At 41.3% G+C, this 24,174-nt stretch overlaps 1 protein-coding gene and 1 pseudogene across 1 annotated transcript in view; one reads left to right on the top strand and one right to left on the bottom strand.

Annotated features, from left to right (window-relative positions):
* The window catches only part of PPP3R1 (protein phosphatase 3 regulatory subunit B, alpha), a 66,420-nt gene extending 48,766 nt beyond the window's left edge, over positions 1–17,654 (bottom strand). Inside the window, exon 1 of the mRNA XM_049785118.1 lies at positions 17,645–17,654. Coding sequence (XP_049641075.1) covers positions 17,645–17,647 — 3 coding nt within the window. The 5' untranslated portion in view covers positions 17,648–17,654. The remainder of the gene's footprint in view (positions 1–17,644) is intronic.
* Positions 17,655–20,768: 3,114 nt separating this feature from the next.
* On the top strand, positions 20,769–20,887 carry LOC126025010 (uncharacterized; annotated as a pseudogene).
* Positions 20,888–24,174: the final 3,287 nt, after the last annotated feature.

Below are 24,174 nucleotides of genomic sequence, written 5' to 3'. Positions count from 1 at the left end.
TTTTCTCCCATTCTGTGTTTTCCTTTTATTTTCTTGATATTCTTTGAAAAAGCCTTAAGTTTGGGCAGCTAGAAAGAGCAAGCACAGGGTTAAATGCATGTCTTGCATGCAGCTGATTCAAATTTGTTTCCTCTACAACACAGTCCCCGTAACACATTTCCGTAGATGCCTCTGGGCATGCTGTGAACCCTCACATTGAACTGCAGATCTGACTAGCCGAGAATTGCTAGGAGGGCAGCCCAGGATTCCTGAGCAGTGCTTGGGCCCCTACAAAGTATCTTTTAACTTTGTAATATTTAATCTATTTTTTCTGTAGTTTCTAGTTTTAGAAGTAATTCCCCATTTGCATATAAAAAATTAAATTTTGGGCCCGGAGAGATAGCACAGCGGTGTTTGCCTTGCAAGCAGCCGATCCAGGACCAAAGGTGGTTGGTTCGAATCCTGGTGTCCCATATGGTCCCCCGTGCCTGCCGGGAGCTATTTCTGAGCAGACAGCCAGGAGTAACCCCTGAGCACCGCCGGGTGTGACCCAAAAACCAAAAAAAAAAAAAAATTTAAATTTTATTGAAACACAAGTTTTACTGGACACATTATATATATCCACCTATATATTACATATGTATATATACACATATACATACGTACATACATAGCTGCTTCAAACTGTAATAGCAAGCAAAGCTGAGTACTGAAGAAGATTGTCTTGTGCCCACAAAATCTTAAATTTTATTTCCAGGCCAGAGCAGTAGCTCAAACCTTAAAGCATCTGCCTTGCATGCACTAGCCTAGGACGAAAAGTGGTTCGATCCCCCAGTGTCCCATATACGGTCCCCCAAGCCAGGAGTGATTTCTGAGCACATAGCCAGGAATAACCCCTGAGCATCACCGGGTGTGGCCCAAAACCCAAAATAAATAAATAAATCTGGGGCCAGAGAGATAATATGGAGGTAAGGCATTTGCCTTGCATGCAGAAGGTCGGTGGTTCGAATCCCGGCATCCCATATGGTCCCCTGAGCCTGCCAGGAGCGATTTCTGAGCATAGAGCCAGGAGTAACGCCTGAGTGCTGCCGGGTGTGACCCAAAAACCAAAAAATAAATAAATAAATCTATTTCCCACTTAATACTATCTATTAACAGAAACAAGTATTCTAAATATTGATCTAGCATAATACCAACAACTTCAACCCACCCTTAACTTGAAATGAACAAACAGCCTTTCTTTACTTAAAGGATCATAAGGCAAGTTTGTTTTGGAAGAAGCAAAATTTTGGCTATGGAAACTACATACAATAAGAGTGCGCGTGTGTGTGATGGGGTTGACAAGACTTGCCTACTTTTGCTGGTCTCTGATGCTGAAAGTTTAAAAGAAGGTATCTGTTAAGATCCTGACTATCTGAATAAGAAATTCTAGTATTCAAGAAATGTGGAAAATACAACGGCACAACTGAAAGGAAAAAAACCTAAAATTTACAAGAAAAAATTGTCCTCTCGCAAGAGACAAAGTTCTCCCCAGTCATCTTCAGCCAAATGTTGGTGTTACTGTAGCAATCCTCTCCTTACATGCACATCTTTAAAATAAATCTGACCTCCTGAACTATCAGAAGGTAAACTAGCTATGGTCTAATCATTTTATGAAATAATATATTCCTTATTCCTGAAGCAAGGTTAGGTGTATGGATATTTCATTTCATTACTTATAGCTCCAGATCACTGATACGTTTCTAACCTTGTTAGTAAGTTATATATGTACTAGACAAAAAGTTGCACAAAAATATGAAAGAAACATATTTTCCTAGGATATTACGTTATTTTTCTTAAACATTTTTGGAGGGCCACACCTAGCTGTGCTCAGGGCCTACTTCTAGCTCTATGCTCAAGGATAACACCTGGGACATTAGCATGCAAGGCAAACATTCTACCTGCCATACTATTGCCCTGGATTTCTTCATTTGCTTGTTTTAATTTTTGAGCCATAACTGGTGATACTCAGGGGTTACTTCTGGCTCTACCCACTGTACTATTTCTCTAGCCTCCACCCCGTCCTCCTTAAACCAATTTTTTATTTTGTTTTGGGGCCACACCTGGTGACACTCAGGGGTTACTCCTGGCTATGCACTCAGAAATCGCTCCTGGCTTGGGGGACCATATGGGATGCTTGCACCACCGCTCGAGTCCTTAAACCACATTTTTAATTTATTCATCATCCTAAATAATTTCCTTACTCAATACTCATAAAAACTCTAAATTTGGGGCTGGAGCAATGTCACAGTGGTAGGGTGTTTGCCTTCCACACAGCTGACCCAGGACAGACTGTGGTTGGATTCCCCCAGCCCCCGGTGTCCCATATGGTCCCCCCACCCAAGCCAGGTGAATTCTGAGTGCATAGCCAGGAGTAACCCCTGAGCTCACCAGATGTGGCCCAAAATTAAAAATAAAAAGATAATTTAAAAAAAAAAAACAACTCTGAATTTACAGGTCCTGTAGTTAATTTCAAACACAAATATGTTTTTTCAGTGTATTTCAATATAGATCTTCCAGGTCTATATTCCATGTGTGTTCCAATAAATATTGCACCTCACACTATTATATAAAAATTCGCTGAATGCAACATAATCAACAAATGTTAAGATAAATCAGCTTAAACTATCTTAACAAAATATAAATAGCAAAACTAAATGCCATTTTTAAATTGAGTTTATTTCATTATGAAAATATAATCTTGAGGCATAAAAGAAGCACTATTACTTTTTGTTGCTGTTAGGTGACAGAGGTATGGGGAAGGGAGTGCAAGACAGCACAGTTGGAATCTAGGATCAAACTCAAGAGTACCTTGACCCCGTCTCCAGCCCATGACTTTTAGAATCAAAATATGTTTTCTTTTCACTTTCTTACCTCTGTTGACAGCAAGGATAGGTGTCTACAGACAAATCCAATATACCAAGAGATACAACAATGAAAACTGACTTCCTAAAAGTGATTAGTAGGAGGGAAGAGGGGAAATAGAAAGCATATCCTGAAAAGTCCACACTTAGGAGGGAAGCAATAAAACACAAGCAAAACAGATAAGGCACCTGATAATGTTTTTTGTTTATGCTTTTGCTTTTTTTTTTTTATTGTGCAGGGAGAAGGGTTGGGACTGGGGGGGTGGGGGGGGGGGGTGTCACATCCAGCTGTGAGTTACTCCTGGCTCTGCACTCAGAGAGTACAACTGGTAGGTTCAAGAAACCATAAGAGATGCCGGGGATCAAACCCAGATCAGCTGCATGCAAGGCAAATGCCCTATCCACTATACTATTGCTCCAAGCTTTTTTATTTCTTGATAGACACCGATAGATGAAGAGACATGGTATCTGCGCCAGGTGTCAGGGGTCAAGAAGTGCTATCTCCTATGAGCTTCATCTCTAGCCCAGAATATGGCATTAAAAAAACCAGCAGTTTGACTTAATTATAGTGTACAAATGATTAGAATAAGAAAATATATGCCAAAGGATTTAAATTTTTAGTTCTAGAAGATTTCCTTTTCAAAAAAGAGAAAAAAAAACTATTGCAATATAACAAGAAATTATAAAAAACAATTAAAAAATTGTTAAATTAGAAAAACAAGAAACAAGAAGAAACAGGTAAAACGAATAAGCCACTAAGCAAACTATAGAAAGAACAAGATAATTCAACAGATATTTGGAGTTTATAAATGAGAAGACCCATCTGCCACAACATGAGACTTATGTTTCTGAAAAACTTCACGTTATAAAGAACATGCCAGGGCCCGGAGAGATAGCACAGTGGCATTTGCCTTGCAAGCAGCCAATCCAGGACCAAAGGTGGTTGGTTCAAATCCCGGTGTCTCATATGGTCCCCCGTGCCTGCCAGGAGCTATTTCTGAGCAGACAGCCTGGAGTAACCCCTGAGCATCGCTGGGTGTGGCCCCAAAAACCAAAAAAAAAAAAGAACATGCCAGAGTAATAGCACGGCTGATCGGGCATTTGCCTTGGATATGGCCTACCTGATTTTGATCCCTGGCATCCCATATAGTCCCTGAGTCTGGCAGGAGTGATTTCTGAGCACAGAGCCAGCAGTAACCCTGAGTGAAGCCAGGTGTGGCCCCAAAACAAAAAACAAACGACAAAATAAACATCGATGAAACTAATAATCATTGTACTACGAAGTCAATTTACAAGGCAGGAAGGAAGTGTTATGTAGAAGAATTGCCCAAATACAGAGACATTCAAGAGAATATGCAAAAGGCTATAAAGGTAGATTAAACAGATATAACAATAATCATAGTTTGCAATACTGAATAAAATATAATAAAGGCCAATATAACATTGTGAAAGAGGCTGAAGTAAACAGCAGGTAAATCTACTATGTTATGGATTTCAGTCTCTACAGCATGTAGTTTTAAATGGAAAATTGATATAAGCATATTAAAGAGAATTTGGATCAAACGCATAGAAGATCAAATGCAACAAGAATTTTCAAATGATCAGAAAGGCAGAATGATTAGTTCTAAACTATTCACAGATTTTTTTCTTCTAAAGAGTTTCCATACTATATAGTCAAGAAAGAAAATTAAAGAATCAAGTACGATTAATTAAAAAAAAAAAAAAAACAAAAACAAAAAACTAGATTTCCAGGCATTACTGTCCTCACAATCTGCAACGGTGTAATTCCCAATTTATATAGGCAGGAAAAATTCACATAAAACTAGAGTTGTGTTTTGAAAAACAGATCATAGTGCCTCAATGGGGCACTGGAATGATTAGGAGAGGACAGTAGATGCCTTGGGTGCACTTGGGAATGCTGAAACTGTTCCTTTATTCAGGGGTGAAGGGGTTCTAGTTGTCAATGTTGAGTAATGAATGGTTTTTTTGTGTTGTTGTTGTTGTTGTTGTTGTTGTTGCTCAAAAGAGGGTGGTGTAAGTTTGAAAACTTCTGTTCTAGAGAGTTTATTCATAAGCTAACATAGACTAACAATGCCAGGACAAGAATCTAAATTCAAATCTTTCCAACTCCAAATCTCATGCTGGTAATTAGATTACTAACAACATAAGTTTCAATGAAATGCAGATGCCAAATCACTTTAGACCAATGGTAAGAAAAATGTCTGTAACCAAAATGTTCCATACCTGCATAATGAAGCAACTGTTAGCTATAAACAGCTATTGAACATTTAAAATAAGTATTTTAGGGCCCAGGATAACTCAAAAGACTAGTGCGAAAACTTTGCATGTGAGGCTCAGAATCATTTAAGTCAGGAGTAGTCCCTGAATACTATCAGGTGTGATCCAAAACACAAGCAAATATAGAAAAATTACTCTGACACCAAGATCTGAGCTTAGAATTTAATTTTAATTTATTCTGACTCCAGTTTCCTGGATTTTAGGTAGTGACTGCTGAACAGAACATCTAGGATCTGGACTCTAACAAACGAGTATGTGCATGTAAGAGGTAAAAACCAAAAAAAAAAGAGGTAAAAACCAGAAACTTTGATAATAGGTCTAGAGAGTACAGAACATAAGGTGTGAGCCTTGCATGCAGTCAAGCCCTGTATGACCCCTGGAACTTTCCCAAGTAGAGTCAGGAATAGCCCTGCCTGAGCACCACCAGGTATGGTTCAGAATCTCTAAAAATAAAAATAAATAAAAAATTGTTTCCATGTATGATGAGTTACACTTGGGCAGAGATAGCTAAGTAAGGCAGAGCTGAAATACCAATGTGGTCATAAACTCCTTATTTATCTGAGAAAGGCCAACATCATTCATCTCAAGATGATGTTCAGAGAAACCTATCTCTGAAACTACAGAAGCTAATAGGAAAATAGTTACATTATAAATATAAAATCACAAGTTGTACTCAGTATTCACTAGTACCTGTTTTACCTTACGTTCCATTTTTTATTAAAATATCTCAGTGAGATATTGACACCAACTTATTACATAAGAAATAATTGAGGCATATCTCAAGAGGATGTTCAGAAAAACAAGACTAAGGATGAAAAAGTAAGAGTTATGGTAATGTATCTAACAGGACCAAAAGTAAAAAAGCTTTATCTTTTTTTTTTTTAGGTTCCATTGCTTCATTTTGTCATACCTAAATTTTAAAATGCATAGAAGAGACCACTGAGAAAATATAAAGGTTAAGTTGTGTGGCTCACTCTGGTTTAATCCTTTGCACCATATCTGGTTCCCAGAACACTGCAAGGAGAGACCTTTAAGCATTGCTGGTTGTGGCCCCAAGCCCCTCTGAAAAAATCTAAAACATAACATAAAATGCATACCAAGTTATAACAGAAATAAAATATTTTGTGTTACTTAACAATAAGAGACTGAGCTGAAACAAGTATGAATCTAATAATGCTACTAAAAAAAAAAATCTGTGTCGCCTCACTTACAGAAATATTTTTTGATAGTACAGGGCTATCATAAATGTCCTTAAGGAACAGATAGAAAATGACTAACAAAAATCCATTTTGTGTTTTTTCTGGGCACACAAGACTTACTCCTGGTCAGCTTGGGAGACAATATGTGGTGCCATGGATCAAACCCAGGGTGACCATATGCAAGACAAGCAACCCTGTCCATTACACTATTCTCCAATCCCCACAAAAATCTTCTTTGAGGTAGGAATCTATAAGAACCTATGACCTATTGAATTATAGAGCTAAATTTTAAAGGATGTCCTATGAGAGCTATCAACTGTTTTGAATAATTTGGGGCGGGGGGTTGGGCCACACCCAGCAGCACTAGGGGTTACTCCTGGCTCTGTGCTCAGAAATTGATCCTATCAGGTTCAGAGGATCATATGGGATGCAGGGGATCGAACCCAGGTCAGTTCCGAGTTGGCTGTGTGCAAGACAAACACCCTGCCCTCCCTGCTGTGTTATAGCTCCAGACACTGTTTAGAATAATTTTATAAGACAAAACTTATCAAACTTAACTCAAGAGATCTGTAGTAGAAAAACACCAAAACTTTATCCCTCTGCCTGATCTGTCCAATTACACCGCCAATCAATAACTACAGAAAAGATATAAAAATTCAAGGAGAAAGTTCAGAAAGGATAAAACAGATGTAAGATATTTAAAAAAGATTTATATGAAAGGTGGTTAAAAAGAAATGAGATTTTCATTTGCCAAACTTGAAATAAATACTTATTTCTCCATCCACATTTTGGAGGTATTTTTTTATTTAATTTAAGAAAATGATCTATATATAATTAAAAATCAGAAGTAAAAAAAAAAACTCGGAAAATTTTCTAGTAAAATATTATCCCTAAGAGTAAAAGTATTGAGCCTAATCATCACAAAATTGATAACTGATTAGAAAAATTATGCTAATGCAGTATGCAAGTATCATTTTATGAATAGTTATAGAGAAATTGGGGTAGTTGGTAGTGAAAGTGCAATACTTTTGAACATTAAACCCCAAGTGTGGGATGTGAAAGTATACAGGCATTCACTGCCTTTCACACAGCTGACCCAATTCAAACCCTGGAACTGCACATAATTCTGAGAACACCACAGAAAAGACTGCTTAACGCTGAGCCAGGAGTAAGTCCTAAGCTCTCCTTGTGGCCCTCAAACAAAACAAAGCAAACAAAAAGAGCACCGTAAATGGTAACATTATTGTAATGATGTTTTTCAAATTACAATAAAACATTTTTAACTAAAAGAATTATACTGAATTATTTTTGATGGGATACTGACATTTTAAATGATTTAAAAGCCTTATATTAGGGCTGGAGTGATAGTACCACAAGGCGGGTATTTGCTTTGCATGCAACCAATCGGGTTCAATCTCAGGTCTCCTGAACACAGCCAAGAGTGATTCCTGAGTAAGAGAGCCAGGAGTAATCCCTGGGCAACACCGGGTGTGGCTCATAAACCAAAAAGGAAAAAATTGAATCAATGCGTAAACTATTACATAACAAAATATTTTATCTTGTTATTAAAAATAAATTACCAATCAATTACAAGTCCATATATTGGCACAAAAATTTTTTGAAATTATACATAAAATAGAAAAGGAAGTTTTAAATGAATTAATGATGATCAATAAAGAGGAAGCCGTGGCCAGGAAAAAATGTTTCCCCATCTTATACCTTTCAGTACAGCTTGAGTCAATAAACAAATAAATTCATATACCAATACTATTTGGACATTTTAAAAAATTAAAAGTTAAGAAAACCAATCTGTGCTAAATTACATAATTCTGAACTTAAAAATGGGGGGCTTATTTAATTTTTAGAGATTACCTTATTTTAGACATATAAAACTTGATCAAGAATTACTAACACTATTATATATTTTTCATTGTTGTTTTGTTTGGGGGCAACACTTGGCGATTCACAGGGGTTATTACTGGCTCTGCACTCAGGAATTATTCCTGACAGGTTCTGAGAGCCATACAGGATGCCGGAGTTAAACCAATGTTAACTGAATGCAAGGCAAATAACCTACCAACAATACAATTGCTCCAGCCCCAAGACTCTATTTCTTGTCTTTTTAAAACTCCAGGGCCTGGGAACTGGCTCAAAGGCCTGGTGAGCACATTCTGCATGCAGGAGTCCAGGGTCATTCTTCAGTAATGCTGGACATTGCAAAAGCATCAAGGTAGGGATAAACCCTGAAACACCACCAAATGTGAACTCACCCCCTCCCCGCCCCAAGAAACAATCTCTGATTCTTATTTTTATTTCCGAGTTCACTGACCCCATTGTTGCCTTTCAAGCTTTTCTGCTATTGAATTTTACTTAATACCCTGTAAATCTTTAAAAATCCCCTTAGATCAATATTATGATCCTTGTTAATACTCATCCATCCTCAAACCATCCCATTATATCAATATCAGTCTCAATGTTTGTCTCAAAAATATCTTAGGTTGCTACGATGATGTGAGCATCTTATAAATCCATTACTAAATATATCTGCTATTATTTACTTTCCTCACTTTGATTTTATTGCCCTTCTCTCCTTTCCCTTTGATCATTCTATCACTTCTAAGGCTCATTTCCTCATCATCCTTTTGTCTTACAGCTCCCTCTCCTGGCTTTTCCTAATTCTAGAGAATACACAAATCTTAAAAAATTAGCCAGCTAGTCCTTTCACGAATATCTCAAAAGAATCATACTCCTCTGTCTCAGCAGCACTAACTCATCATATAACCCTCCTACAAATATTATTTAACAACTACCATAACAAGAACTTGGAAAATAACAATGGAAAGACAAAGACACCTTTGAATTCTCAGAATTTACTTTCCCTCGCAACTTTATTTTCATTACCTGAGACTTCATTGAAGTTACTCTCATAAAGATCATCAATAGTCTTCCAATTTCAAGAGTACCTTCATTCTCATCCTTAAGACCCTCCTTCTTCAATCATTTTACTCAAAACTGAACCCATACTTCTTTCCCCAATACATTGTTAAATTTCTTTGTAAATTATTATCAAATTTCAAATTGTCAAACTAAAACCAACCTCATCTCTGTGCCATTTCTTGCAATCATTCCTACTTAGAGTTGAGGAGATAACTCAAAAGTCTGAGTAAAATGCATGTTTTATAATCAGATGCCCTGGATTCAATCAGAAGTAACCACAAAGTCCCCTAGGTACAACCAGATGCAACCCCAAAGCAAACAAAAATCCTACTTCCTTAGTGTTATTAAAAATATAAAGCTATCTTTATATTTTGTCACCCGAATGGGTCACCTTCCAGCTTTTTCAACTCTTCTTTTAAAATATCTCCATCTCTTTTCCTCTCAAATCTTTCTCATTTCGTGCCTTTACCACCACAAAGCAGAAGTCCCACCTACAATTTCTAATCCTCCCAAATAACCCAACATCTTATGTATACATTAAACAATCATTATCTCAGTGGAATCAAGCTGAGGTCAGCTATTTGGTTAAATACCCTTACAACTAAACACAAAACTTAGGTCCTTAGCAACCTTCAACTTCCCTAATTTTCAAATTTATCCCCTTTCTCTCTGGCAAATAAGAAAAAAAAATCTCTATTCCTGGAGTCACACTCCCCTCCTACTCCTTGGGGACATTCAAACCCTCCCTTTGCTTTCCAGGTTTCTTCCCTTTACCCCCAAATAAATCCTTCCTCAAATCTAATGTGTCTAATTTTCCTCGTCTCTCCTCCTAGTTAAAGCTTCAACTGAACCATCAGTGTCAGTTATTTATCTTGAACTCATTGTGCCTGTATTTCCTTCCCACCAAATGGAGTTTACTGTCTGCTGATTGCTGATGGCTGTTGGCTTTTTTTTTTTTTAATAAACTTGGCCTAGTCACCAGAATTCTCCTGACCATCTAAAAGATACTTTTAAGTTCTTCCCTTTCCTGATCTTTGCAATATCTAGATACTGCTGACTCCTTTAAATCTGACATTACTCTCCTCATTTTCCAACTATCTGGCTGTCCTCAGACAACCTTCACTTAGCTCATCTTCTATCTACCTCTAAATGCAATGTTCTTCATTTTTCTCTCCACACTTTATTCTTTGTAGAATTTCATCCTGTTTCATAGATTTAACTATAACCCAATACAAACAGAACGACCAAATCTTTAGATCAAACCCAGAATTCTCTTCTGTACTCCAGATAAAATGATGATCAGTTATCTATAGGAGATATCCACTTAAATGCCCCATTACTGTAACTGCAACATGTGCATAAGAGAAATAATGGTCACTTTCCCAAATCTGTCTCCCTTTTTCTTTTCTTCTTTTGGTGTGCATTGCGGTGGGGCAGGGTAGGGATTGGAACAAACTTAAATTTATGTGGTGTGGGCATCAAACTATAATAGAGTCCAGTGCATAGAGACAAGCACCCTATCCCTACCCAAGCCCTACCCAACTCCTACCCCTACCCCTGTACTCTCTCTCCCATCTTCTAGGCAGAGAAGATACTTTTTTGTTTTTGTTTTGATTTGGGGCCACACCAGGCAATGTACAGGCTTACTTCTGACTCTGCTCAGAAATCATTCTGGCAGGTTCAGAAGACCATAGGGGATGCCAGAGATCGAACCCAGGTCAGGCACATGCAAGGCAAATGCCTTACCTGCAGTGCTATTGCTCAGGCCCCAGAGAATGTACATTTTTAATAAGATACCAGATGATTCTGATGTTCTAACTTAGGGCCCACATTTTAGGAATCACTATCAAATAATGTTTCCTAGTACAAACAGCAGGTAGAGAGAACTGGCCCACAGCATATGGTCCCCTAAGTATGGTCAGTAATGATCCCTGACCAGAGCCAGGAGTCAGCTCTAAGGACTACTGAGTATGCAAGTATGCACCCTTCCCCCCAAAAATAAAAGTCTGCTCCCATCTCTGGGGGCTGTCAAATTCCTTCTGCAGTCTCCTAAGCTATCTATACAATAAAGTGTTAATATTTTATAGCCTCTTGGTCTTAGAATCCTTTGGAATGTCATTTGAAGCACTAATTACCTCAATGATAAGACTGGAGATGAAACAATATTCATCCCAACAAAATAGAAGTTTCCTGAGGACAATAAGAGTGTTTCCCAGGTATTCTTAGAAGCAAATCTTAGCAGAATTCTCAGGCTGGCTTTAAGAATGGAATACGACTTATTCAATCATCCACACCAGAAACCATGGGAGGAGCCCCTTTCTTCCCTATAATCCAGTAGTCAGTTCTACCTACTACCTCTTAAATATGTCTCCGACTGGTCTGTCCTCCTTTATATCGGCTTTAAAAAAACAACTGGCAGTTCCATATTTTTTCACACAAATTACTGTAATAACCTCTGATCTGGTTCCCATGCTACTTCATCTATCCTCTTTTACTATCATGAGTGCCACCAGGTTGATCTCTCTAAAACCAAAAGCATTCTTCTGCTTAAAATCTTAAAAATATTAACTTCTGGGGGCCGGAGCGGTGGTGCAGTGGTATGGTGTTTGCCTTGCATGCGACTGACCTAGGACTGACTGCGGTTCGATTCCCCAAGCCAGAAGTGATTTCTGAGTGCATGCATAACATATATATAAGTTAATATATTATATATATGTTATAGATATATATAAGTTAATATATATTGTCTTCTCATTGGCTGTAAGAGAAAAACATGTTTACTCCTTCACATGCCTGTAACATTCTATGATCCTGCCCTTCCATCCTAAACCTTCAGACAGTGTATTTCATGCCACTAAGACTTAAAAGTGTTTGTTCCCACATGTCTTTCCCTTTGGCTAAATACTCATCATTTTAATGCTCAAGTTCAGGCACCATCTTTTCCAGAAAGCTTTCTTTGAATGACAATCATTTCTCTGTCCCAATACACCCATCCTTTTTCTGGATTGAGCTTCCCCTCTGCCAAATGCTTTTATAGATCACCATATTTAATTTGTTAACAACAGCAAGTATCAGACCTCATTATAATTGCATTGCTCATCCGCATGAGTATGACCCTTGAAAATTACAGCTATGCATATGTTTATACAATCAGTGCTGGGCACATTAACAGATGTTTAATTAAATTCAAAAGTCATTCCTTCATCAGAATTACCTAAAACTCTACACTGCTGGGCCCCATCTTTAGAGTTTTGAGTTAAGCTGATCCAGGGTGGGACTTAACAAATTGCAAGATGATGCCAATGCTGCTGTTACAGAAACAACATTCCATGTTATTATTGGCCCAAATATATGTTGTGACTATCTTTAGAATTTAAAGCCTTTCCCTAGTTGCCTTCAATTATGTCTGCTGCAATACAAATAATTTTTTAAAGACCTGACTCATTGTCTTTGCTTTTTTAAAACTTTCCCTAATCCCAGATTAAACTGATCTTAGTTCAATTTTTATAACACTTAGAGCAGACTGTTCAGATGATTACTTCCAAGGTTTCCAAACCTATTAACATTTGTTTCTGTTACTTAAATGAAGGTAGGAGACCCTCCTTATCATTTTAGTAACCTTCCCTAACCTGTGAAAAATCAGACAAAATATTTTCTAAAAGCTATTTGTTGATGTAAATATATCCCCTTGCCTGCTCAGAGTGGGTGCACAGTATGACTTGCTTAATCCTCTTGGTCCAAACTGACTTCCTTATACTGCCTTGTACTTGTGTTTGCTTTACTATCTTTGACAGATGTGTGATCCTCCCACACCTGCCTGTCCCTCTCCCTACTGACTAGTTTAGCCTCTACCTAGTATTCTGGGTCTTTTAGAATGTTCTCATCCACTATAGGTCATGATGAGTAGACAAAATTCTTTCAAATAACTGACATGAATTTTAATTCTGATAGTGGTAAAGCAGGTTGTTTCTATTTTTTTTCCAAGTAGTTAGTCCTCCCACAACCAGAATCTAAACTAGAATTGTTATATATAAAACTCTTAAGTGCAGTTAATGTAGACAGCAACAAATTTATCTTAAAATCTATTAAATTTAGTTCAAGTAATTTTAATGAGGTTTAAAAACAGACATGGGGGGGGGGCCCAGAGAGATAGCATGGAGGTAAAGGCATTTGCCTTACATGCAGAAAGTCGGTGGTTCAAATCCTGGCATCCCATATGGTCCCCCAAACCCGCCAGGAGAGATTTCTGAGCATAGAGCCAGGAGTAACCCCTGAGTGCTGCCGGGTATGACCCAAAAAGTAAAAAAAAAAAAAAAAAATAGACATAGGTTTTTAAACCTATTGAGATAGATAGATAGTATATGGGGTAGGTATATGGGGTAGGGCACTTGCTTTGCAAGTAGCCAACCAGGGTTCAATCCCTGGCATCCCATATGTTCCCTGATCACTGCCAAGAGTAACCCCTGCGCATCACCAGTTGTGAGCCCCCAAAGATGCAAAATCCAAACAGAAACAAGAGTTTCCCCGATCCTTTAGAAGCTCCCAGGTTCTATCTCACGGTCTCTCATCTTGGGGCCAGAGCAATAGCACAGTGGTAAGGCATTTGCCTTGCAGCAACATGGCCAACACAGGACGGATGCTGGTAGGAATTTCAGCATCCCATATGGTCCATATGAGCCTGCCAGGAGTAACTTCTGAGAGCCGCCAGGTGTGACCCAAAATCATAAACAAAACTAAACAAAAAAAGTTCTCTCCTCTTATTTCTCTAGGTATATTTCCTCTTTTATTTACGGTATTTTACTTCACTAAATACTAAAACATAAAGTCATTTATAAAATTTAAGATTATCCTAGGAAATTTAAAATGGCTACGTAGGTGTTATATTTATATATTTATCCACAACAAAATCTATTATTATCCATTCAAAAAACTTTTTAATTTTTATTTTTAGAGAAGAAACATAGTAAAAGCTATTTCTAACACATGAAAAGTTAAATACATTTATATAAATTCACTATTAAATTTATTCAAAATTTATTCAAAATTTGCTGACCTTTTATTAAAGCATTCTTTTATTTGTTCTACTCTGTTCCATTCGTTTTTATGTCAGTAACATTAAAGCATTCTACCTAAAACCACACGCCTTCTGAGCAAAGAATTGTGAAGACATTTAATTCAATTTTCAAAAGTTTACAATTGACAACTGACCGCCTGGGATGTGGAGGGGATTCCTAGGAATTCAGTTCTAATATTTATATTCATATGCATATTCTTCATCCAACCTAGATGCTCAACAGTTAAAACTTCAAATAGTGTTAAAAGGAGGGAAAATAAAACTAAAGTAAAAAGATAGTAGTACAACATGTAAACTTGCTTGTGCAAGGTAACCAGGGTTCTATCCACCTACAACCATATATGGGTCCCCAGAACCCTTCTCCTTCTGGGAGTGATTCCGGAACACAACCAGATAAGCCTTTACCAAAAAATAAAAAATAAAAAATAAAATAAATAAATCTTAAAAAAAAAAGAAAATGGGGAAACTCTTCATTACCACTGAGCCATGCCTGTTCCAAGAAAACTTTAAAGATTTCAATTGAAAGTAATAACTTATCAGAAAAATTTCTTGATAAGTCTGGGACCATCTCATAAAGACCTTGTTACTTTCCTCTGGCTTTATCAGTGATCGCTATAACCTGAAAGTCTGTTAAGGTAATTGTGCTGTTAATTTACAAATAAAAATAACTTTTAGAAATAATTATTTTGAGTTATTTTATTTTTCTCCTTTTCCGAAAGAGAGAAAACTATTCAGAATTTTTAGCTCAACTACCTAAAAATAAACACGGCCAATCCAAAGCCCCATTATTTCAATTCATCAAAATTCTATAAGGCAGGGTAGGTAGAACGATCGGTATGATCTTGATACATTCAGGCCGAAACGAAATACTTAGCAGACCAAAATAATCCTAAAGTTGAGATGTTACTGTCACAGCAAATTATATCGGTCCTGAAATAGTTTTAAGAAGATGGCTGGAAAAAGCCCAGAGTGAATCAGAAAATACGGAAAAAGAAACTGGAAAAAGAAAAGAAAAGAAATGATCACCTGGAACAATATCGTTTAATAAATCTGGAAATGTTTTTGGAAATGAGACACTGAGTAGTAGGAAGGTAAACGTAAGAGCTTAAAGGAGGATTTCCCAAATTTTGCCTGTTGCAAAAAAAATGCAAGGAAAGAGCTTTGGGGGGGGGGGTCAGACAGATGGGGAGAAAGGACAATTCTCAGAAACCATACCATTCTCTTACATAACATAAAAGAACAAAGGGAGAGCTCATTGTTCCTCAGAGCATACCGTCCAATAAATACAGGTGGAGGATATTCATTGTGATGGACCAAGATGTTTACTTAATCTTACTAATTATCCCGGCCATCAAGTATGCTGCCTGCGTGCATCATCAAGAAGCTGTGAAGCACTAAAGCCCGATTCCTAATGCCAAGAGACTCTGCCAACAAAAATGACTACCACGGATGACTTTTAAGTTGTTTCTGGAAGTCTGGGGAAGCCCATGTTTTTGTGACTGAGGGTTAAAGCTGTGTCTGAGCTGCTGCCTCCTAAATTGGCAAGGGGAAAAAAAGAAGCCTCTGTGTACCAAAATGACTAATCACGTATGAGTCTGTCCCTAATCTGACTTTCAAGAGCACTAAACTTAACTTAAGGTTAAGGCCATCCCCTCCCTTTGCTGCTCAGGCAATCACACCCGATAGGCTGCAAGGGACAGAACTGCGCTCAGCATCCCTTAGCTGCCACTGCTCCATTTCGAAACGCTCCAATTCGACAAAGAAAATAAGACTCCAAAGGTGCAGAGAAAGCACTCCCTGGCCATGGGTCTGAAAAATAAAGCTGGTGACAGCTGGTCAAAGACACTTTTTCTCCCCCCCCCCCTTCTCGGCGATAACTAAAGTCACATGCCCCGATATCTGGTTCTCGGGGTGGGGTGGGGAGAAGAAGAACAACAACCCTGGAGCGGTCCATCCCTCCATGTGCGACGATGGACACAAATCCCCCGAGGTTGCTGGGGAGCCGAAAAACTACACCGGCGGGCCGGTAAGGTAACAGGCTTTAAAAGGGCGCCGTTGATTTCTTGGCCGCGGTGGCCAAAGGAGGGGAGACACACCCCTAGCGTCGGAGCGAAACACTACAGCAGCGGCTTCTTTCTACCTAAGGGATTAAAAAAAAAAAAAAAAAAAAAACGAGGGAGGGAGGGAGGGGGGAAAGGCACATTTAAATCGCCGCGATCCCCCCTCCACCCCGTAAAAAAAAAATGAAAATGAAATAAAAATAAACTAGGCACGGTGAGGATGAAAATCAAAACACCCTTTGGCTGCTGCGATCGAGTCAAGGGAGATCCGCCAGGGCCCTGGCCCCGGTGGTGGCCTGTTTGCAAGAAGGGCCAACCCCGGCCCTGGTCGAGCCCGAGAAGCGAAATCAAGAGGGTGCAATGCCCACGGCGATGCCCCCGACACCCCGGCTTGGGGTTGGATTTGGAGGGTGCAGAACGGAACAGGGAAGCAGAACAACAGCAGCAGCAGCAGGCAGGCAGGCAGGCAGGGAGGGCTCGAACCGAGTGGGAGTTGCAAGAGCAGCTCCGGGGGGAGCCGCGGGGCTTACATAAAAGCCCCCCCTCCAAGTGGAGAGCGGGCGAGCGAGAGTCTGGGGGGGGTGGCGAGGGGTTTAAAAAAAGGGGGGGCCGCTCCACGTGGAGAAGAGAAGAGAAGCGTCCGGGGAGCCAGAAGAAGTCCTAATCATAATGCGGGGCATGATGATGATGATGATGATGATGATGATGAGCAGGCTGGAAGAAGAACAAGAAGGGGGGGAGACCTCGAGGCACACACACAGACACACAGGCGGGTGATCCCGGCAGTGGGGTGTCGTGTGGGGGTGCAGCGGCGCCCAAATCCGAAGGCCCGGGGGCGGGCGGGCAAGCCTTGTATGTGTGTGTGGGGGGGGGGAGCCTCAGCACCCCGTCCTGTCAAGCAGAAAGCAGCAGCCGCCGCCCCCGCCCAAAGCCAAAGCCGGAGCCTGAGCCAAGGCCGCCGGCCCGCCTGCATGCATGCAAGCAGCGCAGCTCGCTGCAGCCCGGCTCCGACGAACTGAAGACGTTGCTTGCAGCCGTGTGTGTGTGTGTGTGTGTGTGGTCAAACGGGGTGAAGCGGGGGCGCCCGTTGCGGCCTTCAGGATGGGGCGCCGGGGGAGGCGGGCGGGCGGGCGGGCGGGCAGCCCGGGGCTCCCCGTCCGTGTGCGAGCGAGCGAGCGAGCGAGCGCGTCTCACCATTTTGCTCGGCGGTGCGGCTCCTGCGAGCGAGCGGACGGACGGACGGGCGGACGGACGCGTCGGACGGGCTCGGCGGCGGTGTCGCCTCGCTCAGGAAGCGGCGCTCAGGCTGCGGCCGAGGGAGGCTGCGCTCAGGCGGAGGCTGAGCTGAGGCTGAGCTGAGGCTGAGGCGGCCCTCGGGACGCCCGCCCGCCCGCGGGGGAGGGGGGTCGGGCTTCGGGGGGGCCGGGAGGCGGCGCCGCGGGGGCCCGCGCCGGCCGGGTGACGCGGGCACACGCCACGCGAGCCGCTTGCTCCGGCGACAGGCCCGGGGAGACGCGGGGAAGCGGCGGCGGCCAGGCCGGCCCGGTCCGATCCGATCCGATCCGATCCGGTCCAATCCAGTCGCCCGCGGGGCCCGGCGGCGGCGGCGGCTCCTCTCGGGGCGCAAGGGCTGCAGCGTGCGTGGCTGCGCGCGCCGCGCCGGAGCCGTGACGGGACTCACTGCAGTGGCTCGCGCTGACCCGCAACCTCCAGGCACGAACGAGGGGGAGGGAGGGAGGGAGGGAGGGAGGGAGGGCGGGGGCGCCGGGAGCCGCCGGAGGGGCGGGGCTTCGCGACCAGCCGCACATCCGGGCACCCGTGCGCGTGCGCGCCTGCGCGGTGCGCGCCGGCGCTCTGGCGCGCCCCGGTTGTTCGGGAGGGGGGGGGGGGAAACGCGGATGCGCGCGCACCGCATTCGCCTCATTGAGGGGAGGGGAAGGGGAGGGAGATGAGGGGAGGGGAAGGGGGGTCCCGGGGGCGCGGACGGACGGGCGGGCCGTGACGTCGCGTGGCGGAGCCCTTCCTGTCATGTGGCTGGCTGGAGGCGGGCGGGCGGGCGGAGGGGGGGGGGGAAAGGTGGGGCTGCTGAGGGGAGGAAGGAAATGCCGGGCAACCCCGGCTGAGAGGAAAGGAAAGGCGAGGCGAGAGCCCCGGGTTAAATAAGGGGGAGCCTCGCGGGGGTGGAGGAGCAGCGGCAACGAAAGCAGTCTGACTGGAACTGAGACTGGGACTGACTGGGAAGCGAACTGACTAGGGGACACCCCCCCCCCCCACACACACACACACACAAACACACAATTTAGGGGGCTGAGTTTCCTCACAGGGACTGCAGGGTCCTGACTGGAACCCTAGAACGGTTCAATGATTTGCACAGTGCATCCAGACTCTCTGGCACCCCCCCCAGCAGTCCGAGCAGTTGGGGGAGCAGCACCCCCAGACCGCCTGGGCCCTGCGTAGGACCACCCAATGGAAAGCCAATGCTTCTGCATTATCAAGACTTTTTGTTTGTTTTTTAGTAATCATCTTTATTTTGACCAGAGTGGATTACAAATCATTCCCACTAGTATGTGAGGTCCATAGTGACATTTGGATGAAAAGGCGACATTAGTTTGGGGAAGCACCCCAAGGCAGGTTGCCCACTTCTGCTTTTTCTTTTATTTATTTTTTTTTTAGTAAGGGCAACATCCACTTCGGTAGTCATTGCCATTTCTCTAAATATTCATTCCCAGTTACAATGGGAAACGGAGCCCAAACATCAATAAAGGAGAAAGTTAAGGTGGGACAGGCTAGGGAGGTGTGGTAAAGCTCGTGAAAACGTTTGGCAATCTCTAATTGTTTATTCCTCTTCCTATGTATGTGCGAGAATAAGGAAAGACGATGGTTATTTTTGGAATGGTCAGGACACTGTAACCAACCTTTTTTTTTTTTAAATACTTTTATGAAGAGACGTGTTTTGAAAAACAGGGAAGGAATTTACAAGATTGTTAAGGGGTGAGTCTCGTTTGAGGGTGCAGCCGGTTAGTCATTTGCTCTAAGTCTCTCTTTTTCTCACACTTAACTACTTTGTTTCTGTGTAGTGATGAATAAAGAAAACAATTTAAACTGAAAATCTGCATCACACAGATAAATGTATCAAGGAAAGACATGACAATGTTTCATCAATTGATGTTCATTGTATTCATCGCTGTTTAAAGACTATTGTGTTACCAAAAGAAATTCCAAAGCTGTGTGCGCTGTTTAGATTTTTAGGCATATTATTTTTATTAGTATTCATACAAAATTTAGCATGCTACATTCTAAAGTGATAAGTTTTTAAGAACTCCTTCCCCACCTTAGGTCATGAATGTCAAACTATCATGTTGACCAAGGATTAAACACTTAAGAAGGAATTTGACTAACATGATCTTGTCATGATTTGAGCCAATTTAGAAAATGCTTCAAAATATGTATACATATATATGTACATATATATATGATGAACTAGAAATTTAAGTAGTAGGCACTGAAAGGCGAGAGACATAAAATCAGTCTCCTTGTTCCAAGTAAGTCTCAGAGTTCACCACTCACCTTCTCAATTGTGTATACTGTATAAAATACAAACATGTAGGAGGTTGCATATCTGTTGAACCTATTAGAACCTTTTGAAAACAGCAAATCCAAATGTACATTCAATACCCCCAAAGTAACTTCTTTTTTTCTCTAGCTAAAAAGGGCACTATAAAAAGTTGTTCTTTTTGTATGTGTGTGTGTTTTTCTCCATTATTTTAATGTAAAACATGATATAAGAAGGAAAAAGTTCCAAATAAAAAAGCATGTTCCAAATTAAAAAAGCACTTACTAGATAAGTGAAAGGCCAAGGACATAAGTGGGTTATTTTCCCCAGAAAAGTTACAGCAAAAAGTAGGCTGCTTTTGGTGTGTCATGGAGTAATATATCAACCAAGTTGGAAGAAGAGACAGTAACTTAAGGCAGTTACAAGAGTGGTAAGAGTTAGTCACCAGATAAAATGTGAAATATCAATGGCAGAAGAAAGGAAAAGAAATAAAAGGTTATAATAACAACTTGGTGGATGTAGGGAACAAGGAAAGAGAAAATTAATGATGACCAATTTTCATTTGGATGACAGAAGATAGAGATACCATTAAGAGAAATAGAGAAATCAGAGAAAGTTAGGTTACTAAGAAGAGTTTGAATTATTTGGATGGGGGGGCAAATTCAGTGATTCTAAGGGACTACTCCTGACTTTGAACTCAGGAATCTTTCCTGGTGCTCAGGGGACCATATGGGTGGGATGTCAGGATCAAAACTTGTTGGCATAGTCTAAGTTCATACCACCCTGAATGCGCCCGATTTCGTCTGATCTTGGAAGCTAAGCAGGGTTGGGCCTGGTTAGTACTTGGATGTGAGACCGCCTGGGAATACCGGGTGCTGTAGGCTAAAAAAGGGGCTGGAGAGATAGCATGGAGATAAGGCGTTTGCCTTTCATGCAGAAGGTCATCGGTTTGAATCCCGCTGTCCCATATGGTCCCTTGAGCCTGCCAGGAGCAATTTCTGAGCATGGAGCCAGGAGTAACCCCTGAGCACTGCCGGGTGTGACCCAAAAAAAGAAAAAAAGAAAAAGGGGGGGTGCCGAAGAGATAGCATGGAGGTAAAGCGTTTGCCTCACATGCAGAAGGTCGGTTGTTTGAATCCTGGCATCCCATATGATGATCCCCGAGCCTGCAAGGAGCGATTTCTGAGCATAGAGCCTGGAGTAACCCCTGAGTACTGCTGGGTGTGACCCCCCAAAAACAAACAAACAAACAAACAAAAAACTTGTTGGCAGTGTACTAGGCAGGTACCTGACCCACAATACTATCTCTGGCCTGAATATGGATTTTAAAATGCTAAATTTGAATTGTTGATGAGATATCCCAGTAGAAGCTTAAATCTAGGTTATAATAGAATAAAGATGTAGGAACCAAAGAAAATTCAAATTGAAATTCTCAAAATGCTTTGTTTAGTCTCAGAAAAAGAAGGATTCAGACCGTGTAATAAAGTTGCAAAGTAGAAACTGAAAGATACGGGGCCGGGCGGTGGCGCTAAAGGTAAGGTGCCTGACTTGCCTGCGCTAGCCTAGGACGGACCGCGGTTCGATCCCCCGGCGTCCCATATGGTCCCCCAAGCCAGGAGCGACTTCTGAGCGCATAGCCAGGAGTAACCCCTGAGCGTCAAATGGGTGTGGCCCAAAAACCAAAAAAAAAAAAGAAAGAAACTGAAAGATACTAAAGGTTTAAGAGAGATTGTTTATAGAGCAGTCTAAGTCTTTAATATCTCTACAAGTATCTTAAATTAGAAATATCACATGAAATTTTATCATGTTATGGATGATATTCAGAAATATTTGTATCGTGATATTCAGAAATCTGCATTATCCTTAAAGAACTGCTTGCTGTCACTTCTTTAAAATGTTTGCTTTAGGGTGCCAGAGAGATAGCATTGAGGAAGGCGTTTGCCTTGCATGCAGAAGGTCAGTGGTTCGAATCCTGGCATCCCATATGGTCCCCTGAGCCTGTCAGGAGCTATTTCTGAGCATAGTCATGAGTGACTCCTGAGCAATGCTGGGTGTGACCTAAAAACAAAAGTTTGCTTTGGGTTATATATAGTGGCCTTACTGCCTCACTCTATACCAGGGGTCACTACTGGTAGGCCTAGATGACCACATAGGGCGCCAGAAACCAAACACAGTTCAGCCATGTGCAAGATAAGTGCCCTGTCCACTATACTATCTGTCTGGTCCCAGTCACTTACTTACATTTAATAGATAAGGGTGACTGAAGAAATTACTATTCCTTAGTTATTTAAGTTAGTGCGATATTACCTCCAAAATACTTGCTCTTATTATGACTAAAATTTGCTACAAATCATGCTTCATTTTTAACTTTTTGGTTAAGGCCAGGATCATACCTACTAGTGCCTGGGATCCACCAGACCCATGCTCATCAGTGTGTATTGCTAGTGATTGGGACTGAACACAGCTAGGCATTTGCTCTGCCATTTCAGCTACGTTTGAGCCCCAAGTTTTATTTTACACATGAAAAGAAAGGGCCAAGTAAAAAGGAGAATGGGGGAATGGAGAGAGGGAGAGATAAAGAACAGAAGAAGAAGAAGAAGAAGAAGAAGAAGAAGAAGGAGGAGGAGGAGGAGGAGGAGGAGGAGGAGAAGAGGAGGAGGAGAAGAAGGAGGAGGAGGAGGAGGAAGAAGAAGAGGAGAAGAGGAGGAGGAGAAGAAGAAGAAGGAGGAGAGAGAGAGAGAGAGAGAGAGAGAGAGAGAGAGAGAGAGAGAGAGAGAGAGAGAGAGAGAGAGAGAGAGAGAGAACAGTGGATAAGGAGCTTGTCTTGCACCTATTAGACCCTGGCTCAATCCACACCATCACATACAGTTCCCAGAGCCTGCCAAGAGTGATTCCCAAGTGTAGAGCAGGAGTAAGCCCTGAGCACAGCCAGGTGTGTCCCAACAACAAAACAAAACAAAAAAAGGAAAACCATTTGAAGCTGCTTGAAAGCATGTTGTTCCTTGCTCGTTCAAGTTTCTTAATAGAATTCTAAGCAAGCATATGCCTCTTCCCTAAGATAAAACACATATCCCAGTTCAGGGATCCCAGAATTAAGAGTATTTTGATATCTTTTAGTTACCTAACATCATATCACAAAATTCATTTGTCATGGGAAATATATCACCTTCCTCCAATCATTTTATGTACTAAAGAGAAATAAAAAATGCTAGCAATTTCCTTATTACAGAGTGTGGTTAGAAATTGCTTCCATGGGGGCAAGAGCGATAGCACAGCAGGGAGGGCATTTATTTGCCTTACAGAAGGCCAACTCAGGTTTGATCCTCAGCATCCCATAAGATCCCCTGTGACCACCAGGAGTGAACAGAGTCAGGAAAGAACCCTAAAGCACCAGCCGGTGATCCTGCCCCCAACTCAAAAAGAAAGAAATAGTTTTCTTGGCACCTGAGATTTTACAAATTATAACCCATGTGCACAATGGATAATGGACCTCAGAAATTCCTTTAATTTCAATTAGGAGTAGAAAGGCAGTGCAGTGCTACCACAATGTCTTTAAGCTGTGGATAAACTATAATTGGGACTTGCTTAAGATGGTATTTTCTAGATGGAATGCAAAGAAAGTAGAAAACACCGAGGATTAATAGTAGAGCCTGTCATTTCCTCTACTATTGCACTATAAGGAAGTACTTTAAAAGTTCTACTTTTTCCCAAGACTATTTTCTTGCCTGATTCTGGGTATTGACCAATTGTTGAATAAAATAAATGAATAGCTTAATTCTATAATATTTTAATTTTCCTAAACTTAATATTTGCCCTTCTCCTAACTTTCATTGTCACTTCTACCATAGCTGAACTAAACCCCTAACTCAAACCCAACCCTATCACTATTCCTAACCCTAAGACTAACAACCCTTAAGATAGCCTAGGCCCAGCACTACCAATTACCTTAAATTTAACATTTGGCCTAATCCTAAATTTTGTTTTAACTTTGACCAAAGTTAAACTAAATCCTTACCCTAATATGAATCTTAACCCTAAGATTGATACTAACCCTTAACCTAGTCCTAATAAAACACTGACCCTAGCCTAAGAATAACTCTAACAATTACACTAAATTTAATACTGTGCTAATCCTATCCTTCATTTGAAACTTCTGCCATAACCAAAAACA

The sequence above is a fragment of the Suncus etruscus genome, chromosome 12 (assembly GCF_024139225.1).
Source record: "Suncus etruscus isolate mSunEtr1 chromosome 12, mSunEtr1.pri.cur, whole genome shotgun sequence".
Lineage (NCBI taxonomy): Eukaryota > Metazoa > Chordata > Mammalia > Eulipotyphla > Soricidae > Suncus > Suncus etruscus.
Note: the sequence above shows the minus strand (reverse complement) of the source record. Positions and strands in the feature narration are given on the sequence as shown.